Source organism: Manihot esculenta, chromosome 12 (genome assembly GCF_001659605.2).
Source record: "Manihot esculenta cultivar AM560-2 chromosome 12, M.esculenta_v8, whole genome shotgun sequence".
Lineage (NCBI taxonomy): Eukaryota > Viridiplantae > Streptophyta > Magnoliopsida > Malpighiales > Euphorbiaceae > Manihot > Manihot esculenta.
This window is the reverse complement of record NC_035172.2, coordinates 8,725,301-8,740,189: the sequence shown is the minus strand read 5'-3', so window position 1 is coordinate 8,740,189 and position 14,889 is coordinate 8,725,301. Positions and strand designations below refer to the sequence as shown.

The following is a 14,889-nucleotide window of genomic DNA, read 5'->3' as shown; positions in this document are numbered from 1 at the left end:
AATTATTAATAGTAATTTATCAATTTTAAAAATATATCAAAACATTTTATAAATTTTTAAAAAAATTTATGAATTAAATAATATAAATTTTAAAACTCATTTTTAATGTATTTTTTAAGAATGAAAGATAAAAATAAATTTAAGAGCATAAAATGATTTTTACAAGAAAAAAAGTTTATGCATTTAGCCAAAAATAAAATATAGTTTAAATTATATTTTAAGTATTTAATCTTAAAAGTATAAAAATTCAACCATTAATCATATTAAAATTTAAAAATTAAAATATAATTTATTTTAAAATTTAGGGGCAGCTGATTATTTTAAATTAAAAGAAAGATAAAATCAAATGGTGATGGATGTAAAAGAAGATAGGGTTATCTAAACAGTTTCTCCTTGGGAGTCTAAATTCCTATATCTTCTAAGTAATGGGATTTCTATCGTCACCTCTGTGGCGATTGCCCACGAAAAAAGGAAATCCTCTAATCCTTCAAAATCATTGGAAGGATTTTATATTTATTTTTATGAATTTTCCATTTATTCGTAATTGTTTTTTCCAATTTTTTTGTGTTCTCTATCTAATTATTTTTATTATTGCATTTAAATGAATCAGGTACCAGCTTTGATATTTTTTATATATTTTTATTTTCAAAGGATAAAGGAGTTTAATTTAATTATTTTTAATTGTGAAATTCTTGAGTTTAAATTTATAATGAAGCCAATTTTATAAAATTAAATAATGCGACAATGAATAAAAAGATTAACGGATTTATAATGAAAACAAATGTGAAAAATATTCTCTTTATTATTTAATTGTTATGTTAAAATTAAAGAATATTATTAAAAGAAAAATATTATTATTTAATTTTTATAATAGAAAGAAATTTATTAATTATTTTTTATTATTAAATTTTATTTTAGAGGTTTATTCCCATCCGATTGAGCTTTGTATATTAAAAAAAAAAAAGTAAAATCTGAATTATTAAAGATAAATGTGTTTTTTTTGAAAAAAAAAAAAAAAACAAATGTTTGAGTTATGGTGAAGAGTTAAAACAATTAAAATTTAGTTTTCATTTTCAAGTTGATAAGATTTGTGTTGTCATTTTGACCAAAGCCGTGGGGAGTGGGAAGAGAGGTTGATAACGTCATTCAGCTTGCAGTTACGTGAACATCTTATTCAGCTCTTCTGCTCATCTGGCATGCGTTTCTCTTTTGGCTTTTAGTTAAAAAATAAAAAAATAAAAAAAAATAAAAAAAAAGCTAATTCACAATTTGTTTTTTTTGAACTCCAAATATTGCATTATTTTTTTCGGCCAGCGAAACACTGCGTTAAAGCCCAAACAATATCATCTCTAATATTGGATAAAATCCATAACGATTCGATAAGATCCACAACTTTTATATTTTTTAATAACAAATAATTTAATCCGTGACATTTCATTTCATTAATAAAATAATTATTATATTTAATTTTTTAAATATAATAATTTAGTATATTTAATTTTAATATTCATGTCAATTTTTTTTATAATTTTAATAATTATAAAAATTTATTTTTTAATTTAAATTGACTTATTTAATTAATAATTAATTAATAGGAATAACAATTTTATTAAACGTTTATGTGTCCCGAATTGAATAAAACTTTATCAAATTAAATTAAAATTAAAAAATTAATAATATAAAAATAAAAGTAAAACAAATTAAATTTATTTACCTATTTGATTGAATATAATTTTAGCTCTAGTATTTATATTAGCCTCATTTAAAAATAAAAATTTACCTCAACATACAAAATTTTTACTATAAATAGCTATAAATTTTATTATAACCCCATTTCAAAATAAAATCTATAATATAGTTTATTTTACCAATATATATAGCCAATAAATAATAAAAAAAATCCCTTATTTATTAAAATCCGTTCTAAATATACTTATAATTGTTATTATTAACTATTACAGCCAATAAAATAGTTATAACAATATAGAATAATCAAATATAATTATTAACAACCATATATTCTAATCAATTATTAAAAAATTTTAATTATATAATTTAATTAATTAATTATAATTTATCCAATTCAAATGAATTATATATATACATTATCACATATTAATAAAATTTATTTTAATAAAATAAATTTTAATACAAAAATCAAGAATTTAAATTACATCAATATCGATATCAAAATAAAAAGTAAAAATATATAAATTGAATTAAAATCTAACTAAAATTTTCGTTTCATATCCCATTCTAAAAAGTTTAAAGAACTAAACTTCAGATTTAATTATAATTCTTATAAAGAACTATCTTGAAACGGCGCACACCTATTTTTCATTATTAAAAAAACAAAAAAGTGAGTTTTATTAAATATTAGAAATTACACTGTACGTTGCCTAAAAGCAAAATATAAAATATAAGAATTCTCGAATTTAAATTTTAAATACGAAATCTTTAAAAATTCAAAAGGAGCGTTTTATTCTCTGCGAATTTTAATTAATTGAACCAGTAAATTTTGAATACCAAATTACTTATACTAAAAATAAATAAATGAGAGAGCATATATTTAAATAAATGAGTACTAATATGCCTTTAAACTCCAAATTAAACTAAACTAAGCACAAGCCTATTGTTGCTGTTTTACATTTTACTTCTTTTTTACATGTGTCTATGCCTCGAGTCAAAATGATGTCGTTTCCTTTCATTTTTTACCTTTGATGTCAATGTCATCTTATGAAATTCAAATAATAAATAAAAACCTATAAAATTATAATTTTGTGCGCAAGTTCCTTTCAAATTAGTCAATTATATTTGAGAAATTAGTCTCCACATTATTCATTAACAACAATTTTGTCGATTATATATTGTAAAATTAGACTATTGAATCCATCGCTTTTTGCTTTTGACAAATACTAAAATCATTTCATTGATTTTGTTGTTAGTTTCTAAAGTTAAATTACTATTTAATCATTAAATATTGTAATTAAGTGCAGTTTTATCCCTCAAATTTTAGAATTAGTTATAATTTCATTTTTCATATTTTTTTCTCCTTATATATCTCTCATTCATTAGAAGATAGTGATGGATCAAAAATAAAATTAATAAACTAAACTGTAAATAATTATAAAATTAAAGGATAAAATTGTAAAATAATTATAATTTTGGAGTAAAATTTATAGAACTCTCTTGGTATTTACCTGGTAAAAAAAAACTAAAAAGACAAGAGAATTTACTTCTTAATAATTTTAATTATATTACTTTTAATATCATTAAATATTTGATGATTAAAAATAATAATTATTATGGTATTAGAACATGGTTAGTTAATTATAAATTTTATTTTTTTTAATTGAGAATTGGAGATTAAAAGATTAAAACATGAGATTTCTCAGATTTATTTAGATGCGCTTACTATCGGATTAAATCTTATTATGCATTTTTTTTTATGAAATGGGGATTAGGGCTGAGAGTAAAATTTGAGATCCGCTCAATACCAGACTAAGTCATTGTGCGTTTTTAATGATTTATTGGTCATTGTGCGTTTTTAATGATTTATTGAAAAAAAAATTATGGATGAAAAAATAGAGGCAGAATAATTAAAGGAAAATAAAAGGCAAACAGAAAAACAGAAATCAGTTGAAGCAAGAATATAAAAAATGGTGACATCATAGAAAAAAAAAGAAAAGAACAAGACAAGTTGCATGGAGTGATATGGTCTGAATTGGAAAAAAATACGTGCCAGTAAATGCATCTACCAAGGGACATGTTTCACATTCTTTCTGGACTTAACAACTTCAAATTTCCTTTATTACCAAGATAATATTTTTATTATTTTTTTAAGGAAACATCACCGGAAATTTCTTGGGTTTTGTATTTTCTCTTATCTTGAAAATGCCAACCATATTCATCACCTTCTTCTGTTATAAATTCATGTGCTTGTTGTAGCTTTTTTGCATGAAGTTATTATTCTTCTTCTCTTCTGTTACATTAAAACTTTCTTCTTCTTCTTCTTCGCATCAAATAAAGCTTTAGCCATGGCTGCTTCTTTCTCTGTTCCTTCAATGGTACCCTTCTCAACTCTCTCTCTTCTGGGTTTACTATGTGAAATGCATTTGCATTAGTTCCTTCAAATAAAGCTTTTATAAGAAAAGCCATTTAGATGTTCTTATTTCCAAATCACTTTGACTACGTGTTGCTTAGGATATTTATCATTATTAGGTCAATTAATTTTTTTTTCTTGAAAAAAGTGAAACAATTGCATTAGTTCATAATTTTATTCAAATATTTTTAATTTTAAACCAATTATTCAAATTATTCCTCCTAACTTGATTTTCCATTTTAGCTAAAATTTCTTTCAAATTTAAGGTTTATATAATTAGTATAAAATTAAAACATTTAAATAAAATTGCAAATAAATACAGATGTCATTATTATTATTTTTATTATAATTTGATATATAGGATATTTGATTGATTTTTCTTTAATACAATGGAAAAGAAAAGGTTGGAGCAGTCTGTTAGGTGGGTATTTTTTTTTTAATGGACTTTTCTTTTTTTTTTTTTTGTTTTTTTCAGAGGAAAAATAATTCATTTTTATAAAAATTAAGGAGATAAGCATCTTTGCTGGTAGTTTTAGTTGAAAACAGAAAACATTATCAAAGGGAAGGACAATAGGGTTGTAAACGATAAACCCTTAAAAAAATTTTGCAAAAAGTCTAGTTTAATTGATTTTTTATTTGGAAAATTATTTTTAATTTAAAAAAAATTAAATTTTGTATAATTTAATGAAAATTCAAATTGGAGTTTCCCATACTATTTTTAGTTAATTGTTTGCTGAGTTCGACTCTAATCGATCTGCCGTTTCGGCGGTCCAACAGGGACTTCCGTATTTGCTCTCACCATACTTGATAATGACGGATGTTTCTATCCAACATCCTAGGGAAATAAAATAAAAATAAAAATAAATAAATAAAAACAAAAATTTTTGGCCACATATAGTTCGAATTTTTTTATATAATTTATTTATTATAAATTTGAAATTTAACTATGCTACACTTACATGTAAAATAGGAAAATGAAATAAATATTGTATATTTTATTTTTAATTAATTGAGCTTCACTTTGGTATAAATGTGATATAAATTATGAAATGAAACCCATCGATAAATATGATATAAATTATAAAGTTTACCAATTAATCAATTCGGATCAAGAGCGTTTTAAATTTTAAATATATAAATATATTTTAATATATTTTTAAAAAAATTAATTAATGAATTTTCTTGTAATATACAATTAAATAGTAATTTTTCTATTAAATAATGCTATTTCACATGTGTACTAACGTCACATTTTAATTGTATCTTTCCATCAGATTATGGAAGAAGAAGGAAGATTCGAGGCAGAGGTTGCAGAGGTTCAAGCATGGTGGAACACAGAGAGGTTCAGGCTAACCAAGCGACCATACACAGCAAGAGACGTGGTGGCTTTACGAGGCAACCTCAAACAAAGCTATGGCTCGAACGAGATGGCTAAGAAATTATGGAGAACTCTCAAGACCCACCAAGCCAATGGCACTGCTTCAAGAACCTTTGGTGCACTTGACCCCATCCAAGTAGCCATGATGGCTAAGTATTTGGACACCATTTACGTTTCTGGGTGGCAGTGCTCGTCTACACACACCTCAACCAACGAACCAGGTCCTGACCTTGCTGATTATCCTTATGATACTGTTCCTAACAAAGTAGAACATCTATTTTTCGCTCAACAGTATCATGATAGGAAGCAAAGAGAAGCGAGAATGAGCATGAGCCGCGAGGAGAGGGCTAGGACTCCTTATGTTGATTATCTGAAGCCAATTATAGCTGATGGGGATACTGGATTTGGTGGCACTACAGCAACTGTTAAGCTTTGCAAGCTCTTTGTCGAGCGTGGAGCTGCTGGTGTTCATATTGAGGACCAGTCTTCTGTGACCAAGAAATGTGGTCACATGGCCGGAAAAGTTCTTGTTGCTGTTAGCGAACACATCAACAGGCTCGTAGCAGCTAGGCTTCAGTTTGACGTTATGGGGGTGGAGACTCTGTTGGTGGCTAGGACTGATGCAGTTGCAGCTAATTTGATCCAAACCAACGTGGATACTAGAGATCATCAGTTCATTTTGGGAGTCACCAACCCAAACCTTCGAGGGAAAAGCTTGGCTTCCCTCTTGGCAGATGCAATGGCTGCTGGAAAAACAGGAAATGAACTTCAAGCCCTGGAGGATAATTGGCTCGCAGCAGCTCAACTCAAGACTTTTTCTGAATGTGTAACAGATGCAATCAAGAAGATGAATATTGGAGAAGATGAGAAGAGGAGGAGATTGAACGAGTGGATGAATTATTCCAGCTATGATAAATGTCTCTCTTATGAACAAGGCAGAGAGGTTGCTGAAAGAATGGGGCTTAAGAATCTCTTCTGGGACTGGGATTTGCCAAGAACCAGAGAAGGGTTTTACAGGTTCAAAGGATCTGTAATGGCTGCCGTTGTTCGCGGCTGGGCTTTTGCTCCTCATGCTGATATTATCTGGATGGAGACTTCAAGCCCGGACTTGGTTGAGTGCACCAAGTTTGCAGAAGGAGTGAAATCAATGCAACCTGAGATCATGTTAGCTTATAATCTTTCACCATCATTCAACTGGGATGCTTCAGGAATGACAGATGAACAAATGAGGGACTTCATTCCCAGGATTGCTAGGTTGGGATTCTGTTGGCAGTTCATAACACTGGGAGGTTTCCATGCTGATGCACTGGTAACCGATACATTTGCCAAAGATTATTCCAGGAGAGGCATGCTGGCTTATGTAGAGAGGATTCAGAGAGAGGAGAGGAACAATGGAGTTGATACTCTTGCTCATCAGAAATGGTCTGGTGCAAATTTCTATGATAGGTACCTGAAGACTGTTCAGGGAGGCATCTCTTCTACTGCCGCCATGGGCAAAGGCAAGTGATCTATTACAAAATTGTGCAACTTCAATACTTTCTGTTTTTTGTTTGATGAAGTTGAATTTTGTTGTGCAGGAGTGACTGAGGAGCAATTCAAAGAGACATGGACAAGGCCAGGGACCATGGAAATGAATGGTGCAGGAAGTGAGGTGATTGCCAAGGCAAGGATGTAGGCTGTAGGCGAAAGGGTCTTGAAAATTTCAGAATTGGAAGATTGACCAGTTCCTTAGATTGTAGAACTGGGAGTGAATAATGATTTGTGGCAATAATTTCACAGGCAATTAGACCATCTTGCAGGGCTTTTGTTTTTATCTTTTCTGCAAAGCCATTGGATTATTGTTGGTTCTTTGGTTTAGTTCTCTCTTTTTGTTTACTGTAATTTGGCTTATTTTGTATGTTCCCACTACAGGATCCTGCTTGTTTTCTTATTGCATAATTCTATAAGATTTTTCCTTTTTGGGTAAACTAGAATTTAGACATTTTAGTAAATAGTCCCTATAATTTAAAAAAAAAAAAAAAGTTGTTAATAGAATCAGAACACAGAGAGGCACCTTCGAATATATTTCTTGCATTATTTGTTAACATTGTGTCTTCAAAAAGATATAAATAAATAAAATAAATAAAAGAGGGAGAAATACAAAAACCTGTTGCAGATTATAATGGTCATTTGACTGGCAGTAGAAACCAATTTGCTTCAATACTTTGTTGGTTACTTCTTCCAAATTTTCACAACAAAAAGCACAATGATAATGGCAATAATCAAGAGCAAAATGATGCCAATCATCATGCATTTCCTGGAATTCCTTTGCAAGCTCTTTGCAGTTTTAAGAGCATCTGTCCCACTTTGAACATGATCCACTGCATTTGTCACCTATGTCCCCAAAATTAGCACAAGTTCAGTAAAGATCAGGATTTACAAGAGAAAAGGGCATTGATGCAGAGTTGGTGCATAAGAATGCTAAATGGTTAAGAAGAGGACGAATTTTTTATATCCTCACCCAGAAAATGTTCTAGGGGATACTCTGTTCGGGTTTTTAGTCTGGGCCGGGCCAAGTCCATTGGGTCATAAGATTCTGTTAGCTTGGGTTGATATAATAATAAAAAGGATAAATTACCTTTTCAAAATTAATACATGCAATTCGATTTTTAAAATTTAATGGTTTGAAATGGGAGTTTCTATCTGTATTTGAGAATTGTGAATTTTTTATTAGTTTGATAAATTTAAAATGCAGTAACTAATTAAACTGTCAAAGAATATTCATTCTAGTTTCGACATATGTTAAGAAAAAATAAGTAATTTTTATATTTAAAGGCGTTTTGATAATTTGACAGAAAATTTGGAGGGATGTTTGATTTGATGGGTCCAAATTTCGAGATTAAATAATTGATTTTTAAAAAAAATTAAGAGAAATATATTTATTAATTTTAATATAATTCAAGAATAAAAAATTAAATTATCCATATTTTTTACTTCCAATATAAAATGAGAAAGAAAAAAAATTATTTTTTTTCATTTAAAGTTCATTTTCAACATAAACTAAACTAACCCAATAAAAATATGTATACAAATTTAAATTATATAAAATAAAATAGTAGTATAAAAAAATATTTTTATGTAGTAAATAAAATTCCAATATATTTTTGTTTACATAATAAACGAAACGTAGCTTAAATTAAACAACAATAATTTTAAAATAATAATATTAATCAGTTATTTGATTCTAATTGAAATGTAATAAAAAAATTAAAAGAACACATCACTTGCCATAATTGATGTGGCAAATAGGTTTTGATGACGAAGCTGAAAGCACACTCTAGAAAAGATATGAATACTTTGATTTAAGATCAATGATCACAAGATCTTTGTTTGAAGAGATAATACTTTGGTTCAAGACCAATGATCACAAGATCTTATTAAGAATTCATTGCTGAAACTAAATAGCTTGTAAAGAGAAGTAATAGAAAGATGAAATATGAAATGTAAATAATAAGGTTGATATCACATGGATGATGACATCAAATTACATTAAGAAGCTAGCAAAGGCTTTTGGTGTTCCTCTGGTCAATAATTGCAGTATTACGATCACTAATCAACAATCTTTTCTTTAGACTTTTTATCAATTTAAAATTGACAAAAAAAAATTATCAATTTAAAATAAAAATAAAAAAATTATCAATTACTATAAATCCTTGTGGATTTTTCTAAAAGTGTTATTTATACTTCCAAGCACTATTATGCATCTTCACTTAATTATGTTAAAACTCAAGACTAAAGCGAATATGGGTTTTGCTTAAAAAACTCAAGGACCATCCCTTATTTTTATTATCATTTTTTTAAAGTGTAGACAGGGCATGACTTTGAGTCACGTCCAGCTTAATAATTTAATTATTTTCTTAAAACAAAAAAGCCAAATACATTGCATCTAGCTAAAAAAACATATTCTGATAAATAAATTTTAACTCACCATCTTTTGGTAAATTTTTTAAAAGGCCACCTTTTAGTCAAGACCCATTATTAAGATTAGACCCTATAAAGGCTTCTATTTTATTTTTATGATTTATTAAAAAAGAATCAAACTAATTCCAACTACTAACAATGATATATTATTAGAAGCTATGCACCCTAAAGAAAACATTAGTTTTGAAAGATGAATAAAAAAGATCAATCAAAGAAGAAAGTAAACGGCAAATCTGAACTATGTGGATCACCAGCTTAGATCACATTATGAAAATGACTAAAGCAAACCGAATGCTTCATTTTCCGTCAAAAAGTATTCACACAATGGGTTGTTCAAGGTCTTTCACACAAAAATCAAGTTTGCAACAAGCAATCTCACCAAGAAGCAGGAATAAATGCATTTGGAAAAGCAAGCAAAAATGGCAAAAGAGCGATAGGGATAGGACGAACAATTTCAATCAGTGATCGGTACGAATGATCAAGCAACAAGAAAAAAAAAACAGCAGACTCAAGCACCCTTGCTACTCTTCCAAGGTTTGACTACACCGACGACTATAACAGCTATTATAATCAAAAGAATTATAATGGCAATGCACATCCATTTTCGGGAATTCTTCTGAAGTTTCTTTGCATTTTGAAGAGCAGTTGTCCCTGACTGGACATGATTCACTGCATTTGCAACCTGAACAATGTTTCCATTAACACACAAATGCCTAGCAAAATGCAACATTCCTAAAGACCATGTGGGTAGACATATCCACAACTAATTAAGACAAAATATGATATGAGTAGCAAAACAGACCTGACTTTCAATGTTATCTAAGATCTCTCCTTGGGCCTCGACGAGCACAGCCATATCAAGATAAATCTGACAAATAATACTCGTATTAGAGTAGACAATTTTAATTTGATAGTTGACAACTATGTGTAGCCATAGATGTACCTGGTGCAGGTCAAGAAGCTTTTTCTCAATTTCCTTCACAGCATCATGCCTCTCCTGGATTTCTTCCAGGGTATTTAGTACCTGCAGCCAATATTTAACCATGGTTCAAAATTACAAACTCAGTAGAAAGACATTCAGGAGGCCTGGAGTAATGTGTGTGCAGAGCCAGAGCTCCCAGAAGGGGAACTTTTAGCAAACGACTTTCCCATTTATTTTCCATATTTCCCATTCTCATATCAATGAACTGGAATCTTCAAATATGCTTGGGAAAACAATGTATTCAAATAGCTCACTGAAAAGCATTGTTAATTCGCATTAGGTGAACTCCCCATAAGACTTTAAACAAGATTTTCACTGCCAATCAACAAATGAAAATCTTCAACCACCTTCACCCATGCTCCCAAGGATAGTATTCATAGGATTAATATAGTGTGACCAGAGAGGTTTTGTGATGCAGAATAAGGCATAAGCTGTTGATGCCAACAAGATATAATATATGGACTTCTCACTTCTCCAGGAATCTCAATGATGACAGAGAAAACTGCCAATAATATATGAATTACAACTCTTGCAGTAGCTCTTATATATGCATTGAAATTTACTATATAAATCACACAGCAAAACAATTTTATATACTTTTATTTCCTCCGACAAAAAAATAAGAAATGGATGTCATTTTATGAAAAAATATAATTAAATTTGAAAACTGCAATACATAATACAACAATATGGTGCAAAGAATTTCAGATCCCACAGATTCAGTCCTTGCATATTTTGTGTGAAATTTCTAGCATGAAAAAAAAATCATTAGAATTTTCAATGTAAGTTGGAGTAAGATAATACATACTTGTCCTCTACCCATTTCTTGAATTGCCTTCTGAAATATTTGCTCACTGTTTCCAGTTTCAATCAGGTGGTCAATTGTCTAGCAATCAGTAAATTTTCCAATTATGATGATATCCATATCCATTAGAGCACACATTATAGTTTCAAAATTCAGGCTTACCTCTTCATCTGGTCTGGTTCCAGTAACTGCTCAGTCGTAGGTAGCAAAATATGAAAAGATTATTAATAAAAATTGATCCAATGATATAGAAAAGACAATAGGAGCACAAACTCACTATTACATTGTAAAGTTTTCATTTTATACTTTTCATCATTTGCAAGAGAAGTTGAAATCAAACCTGTAATGACCCTTCTCTCCACAACTTCACGATACTCATCTTGGATCTTTTGCCTTAAGGTCTGGAATAAAATACAAAAATTAGAAAGCATAGAAAAGCAGAAATTGTTAATCACCTTAACACGTAGATATACCTGAAACTCTGTCATTAAATCCCTGAATTTTTTTGATAAGGCACTGTGATCCAAAAACAACAAAATAAAAGTTAATATATATGTATGTACTGTATAAATGTGCAGTGTGTTAGAAATGCATGGAAGAGAGGAACATAGGAACACAGGAATTTAATATTTAAAATTGTTCTCAGGCAACATACTTTGTAACGTTCATCCTAGCTCTGTCAACACCAGTTCCTTTTTCACATCCAGGTTTCTGCCTATTGGCTAAATTCTGGAGAAAGAGAAAGAAAACAGCAAGAAAAATTGGAATTCCCTAAATATTCTAGCAGAAATGAAATATGATCTAGTAACCACGTAAAAAAAAGGGAGTATTACATCTTTGTTTATTGCTTGTAGTTTGGCTTTGACAGCACGTGCAACCTTACCCACTTCATCAACGTCTTTCTCCATACGCTTCTTGATAGCTGCAATTATTAGTAATTTTCTATTGAACAAACATAAAAGCCAAAAAGCATGCACAAGAATAAGCATGGCTAGTTTAAGTTGACAAAACTATAAGTTTAAGCAACAACTGTCAAGTTCAACACTGTTTCAAGCAGTTCTAAAATTTTACTACAAAATTTTCCCAGGTAGGAGACAAGCTTACACCTCTAGTTTCCGTTAGTTTACTCAAGTCACACTCAACAGAGAAGAGACAACAACCAGACGTTTCCCATTCTTACTCAGGAAAATGGAAAATTCACAGTTTAACTTAGAATGGCAAGTTCAGTTCACATCTGTCAGCAAGTAGAGTAGACAAATATTGTACCTTTCATGGAAGATGCCTTTGTTACAGACTTTGACTCCTCATTAGCTTCCTGCCCAGAAGTCAACATTAAAAAGTTCTACAGAAAAAGGAATGTTTTTCTTTTTAGTTTTTTCCTCTCTTCCCTCCCAAATAGCATCTCAATGAGGTCTAGACTCTAGACCATGCATTGGTTGGATGGATGAAACGTTTGAAGCATTTAGCAACATTTGCTTATATACTTCATGAATCTGGTCAAAGATGATAGACGCACAGATAAATCATTGATCATAGTTTATTCATTACTTCTGAAATTTTAGTAGGAGAAAGAACTTAACTACATTGGTCTTTTGTGAAATTCGGACAATAACCTAAGCATTCCCCAGCTAGATGGATGGTTACTAGTCCAACCAACCACAATGCACATAAGGGCAGATAGCTTGAGTAGAACAAATATTTCCTGCTGATTATTACTGATTTAATCAAAGTAATTACTGGAAATCCAGGCCACGACTGTTATAAAAATATATTGGAGATTATCAATACCACTATGCTTTGGAACATTTCAAGAAAACATGATTAATTATCTCACTTTCCATGAACTTTCTAACAGAAATCTGCCTGTCTTCATATAATATGGCTTATTGCGAGCTATGTGCATACCTTCAAGTTCTTGAGAAGTCCAGAGACCTTGTCAACCTGTTTCTCAACATCTTGTATCTGAAACATAAAGAACAAGGGAAATGCAATGGAAAATTATTGAAGAGCCACAAAATAAATGAAGGCATTATCTGAAAAAACCGCAGGAATAGACTTTAGATGAACACTTACATTTTTTATCTTACAATTATAAAAGAAAATTTACATGAAGAGAGGGGGAATATAGAATATGCAATGTCCTTTAACTTGTTCCTTAACTGTGTTTTGCATCATCAAAGAACCCAAAAGAAGAGGAATACAGACTTACCTGCTTATTGAAAGCTTCCATTCCCATATCTGAATTGCTCCTTGGAAGCTGCATTCCCATTTCAATGTCATTATTGCTGGGAGGTCTTTTAGCATCACCAACAAATGAATCCTGAAAAAAAAATATTTCGACAAAATAAATTCCCACTTTAGAAGGAGGTGAGAGAAGAATAAATTACTGCAGTTCTTGGATCCACAAGAACAATCAAATTGCCATGAGAAAAAAAAAGTCAACAAAACAATTGTGATCCCAATGGACATTATATGTTAAAAAGGATAGGAGAAAAGGATCCTCCTTGTTTTTTCTCTCAGTTCTTTTAGAAATATATTCAATTAATTAATAAGAAATCCAACTAGAAGTCTCCATTACTTGGTTATCCCAGGAAAAAGAACAAAGAGCAAAGATCACCCCAGTATTCTATAGAATTTAGCCATTGGCCACTAAACTCATTGAAATTAAAATCATCCAGACAGCCATTGGCCACTAAAGTCACTTTAATCTTATGTTAGGAGAATCAAAATGAGAACTCTAGTTCAATTAGTTATACTTAAATTTCATCAGAAATTCTACTCATCGTCTCCTGGAAGCTTCGAAAGAACTCATGGGTATTCATTAAAATTTCAAATTGAACAAAAATCCCCGTAAAGCAAAAAACTAACCCAGCTCCAAACACCAGTAGACCAAAATTCAAGCAAGAAATTGAAGAATTAAATTCAAATTCAATAACAGACAATTGGTTGAACTCCAAAATCATGATCTAAAACAACCCACTAAAATCAAAAAGTCATCTTGGTCAAAGAAATCATATGGGAAATCAGATATACCGTAAGCAAGTCGTTCATCTTGATCGAGAAATCCCAGACTGAGAAAGGTGTTGACTTTTTGCAAGAAAGGAAAAAAAGAAAGCAAAAGAGAAACAGAAACAATGGAATAGTAATGAATGCAAAACAGAGAAAGATAATGCTGATTGGCCGGCAGAGTTTTATCGCTACATATGAGATTATATGATCTTTGTCGAAGTGGGAGACCACCAAACAACCAAATCATTGGCGTTACAAACTAAAACCTTACAATGAATGAGCTGTACGCGTAAGCCGAGTCTGTTCTGCTTAGGAAGTTTTAGGAATCTTCGTGCCTTTGTTGAACCCCATTTGGGACTTTTTCTTCGTAAGGGAAAAGATTCTTGCGGCTGATTTATACGAGTCAGCACCATTTGTGACCTTGAGAGTTGGAACCTTGGACCAAAGAATGTTCTTTTCTTCTTTGAGAAATTATTCTCTACATTGGCTCCACGTGCACCCATTACTCACAACATTAAGTTAAAACTTATTGTCGAGAGATACACATAGTAATATTTTATTCTCATTTTTTATTCAAAAAAAATATATATATATATTTTATTCTCATTTATTGAATTAGATCGCTTAATGATATAAAAGGTTAAATATATATT

General features: G+C 30.1%; 2 protein-coding genes across 3 annotated transcripts; one reads left to right on the top strand and one right to left on the bottom strand.

Annotated features, from left to right (window-relative positions):
• Nucleotides 1-3,976: 3,976 nt before the first annotated feature.
• LOC110628026 (isocitrate lyase) lies at nt 3,977-7,337 on the top strand. Its single transcript, XM_021774465.2, has 3 exons — nt 3,977-4,067; nt 5,377-6,979; nt 7,058-7,337. The coding sequence occupies exons 1-3, from the start codon at nt 4,038-4,040 to the stop codon at nt 7,153-7,155; spliced, it is 1,731 nt and encodes a 576-aa protein (XP_021630157.1). The 5' UTR covers nt 3,977-4,037; the 3' UTR covers nt 7,156-7,337.
• Nucleotides 7,338-7,505: 168 nt separating this feature from the next.
• Nucleotides 7,506-14,637, bottom strand: LOC110627684 (syntaxin-132). Of its 2 annotated transcripts, none has more exons than XM_021774027.2 (13): nt 14,261-14,637; nt 13,437-13,547; nt 13,133-13,189; nt 12,494-12,542; nt 12,061-12,149; nt 11,883-11,956; nt 11,701-11,743; nt 11,568-11,628; nt 11,390-11,415; nt 11,231-11,308; nt 10,384-10,464; nt 10,243-10,308; nt 7,506-7,853 (listed from the first exon to the last, which is right to left on the bottom strand). In XM_021774027.2, the coding sequence occupies exons 1-13, from the start codon at nt 14,276-14,278 to the stop codon at nt 7,692-7,694; spliced, it is 915 nt and encodes a 304-aa protein (XP_021629719.1). In that variant the 5' UTR covers nt 14,279-14,637; the 3' UTR covers nt 7,506-7,691. The 2 variants fall into 2 exon arrangements, with proteins under 2 accessions (XP_021629719.1, XP_021629717.1); XM_021774025.2 differs by lacking the exon at nt 7,506-7,853 and adding an exon at nt 9,676-10,122.
• Between the last annotated feature and the right edge of the window lie 252 nt (nt 14,638-14,889).

Bases quoted from the DNA above. Each gene is read 5' to 3' on its own strand.
- LOC110628026 (XM_021774465.2), top strand. From the start codon at position 4,038: ATGGCTGCTTCTTTCTCTGTTCCTTCAATG. The intron at 4,068-5,376 runs GTACCCTTCTCA...TCTTTCCATCAG, and splicing joins CTTTCTCTGTTCCTTCAATG to ATTATGGAAGAAGAAGGAAG. The intron at 6,980-7,057 runs GCAAGTGATCTA...TTTGTTGTGCAG, and splicing joins TACTGCCGCCATGGGCAAAG to GAGTGACTGAGGAGCAATTC.
- LOC110627684 (XM_021774025.2), bottom strand. The intron at 11,957-12,060 runs GTAATACTCCCT...CTCTTTCTCCAG, and splicing joins TACAAGCAATAAACAAAGAT to AATTTAGCCAATAGGCAGAA. The intron at 10,123-10,242 runs GTCTGTTTTGCT...AACATTGTTCAG, and splicing joins TAGATAACATTGAAAGTCAG to GTTGCAAATGCAGTGAATCA.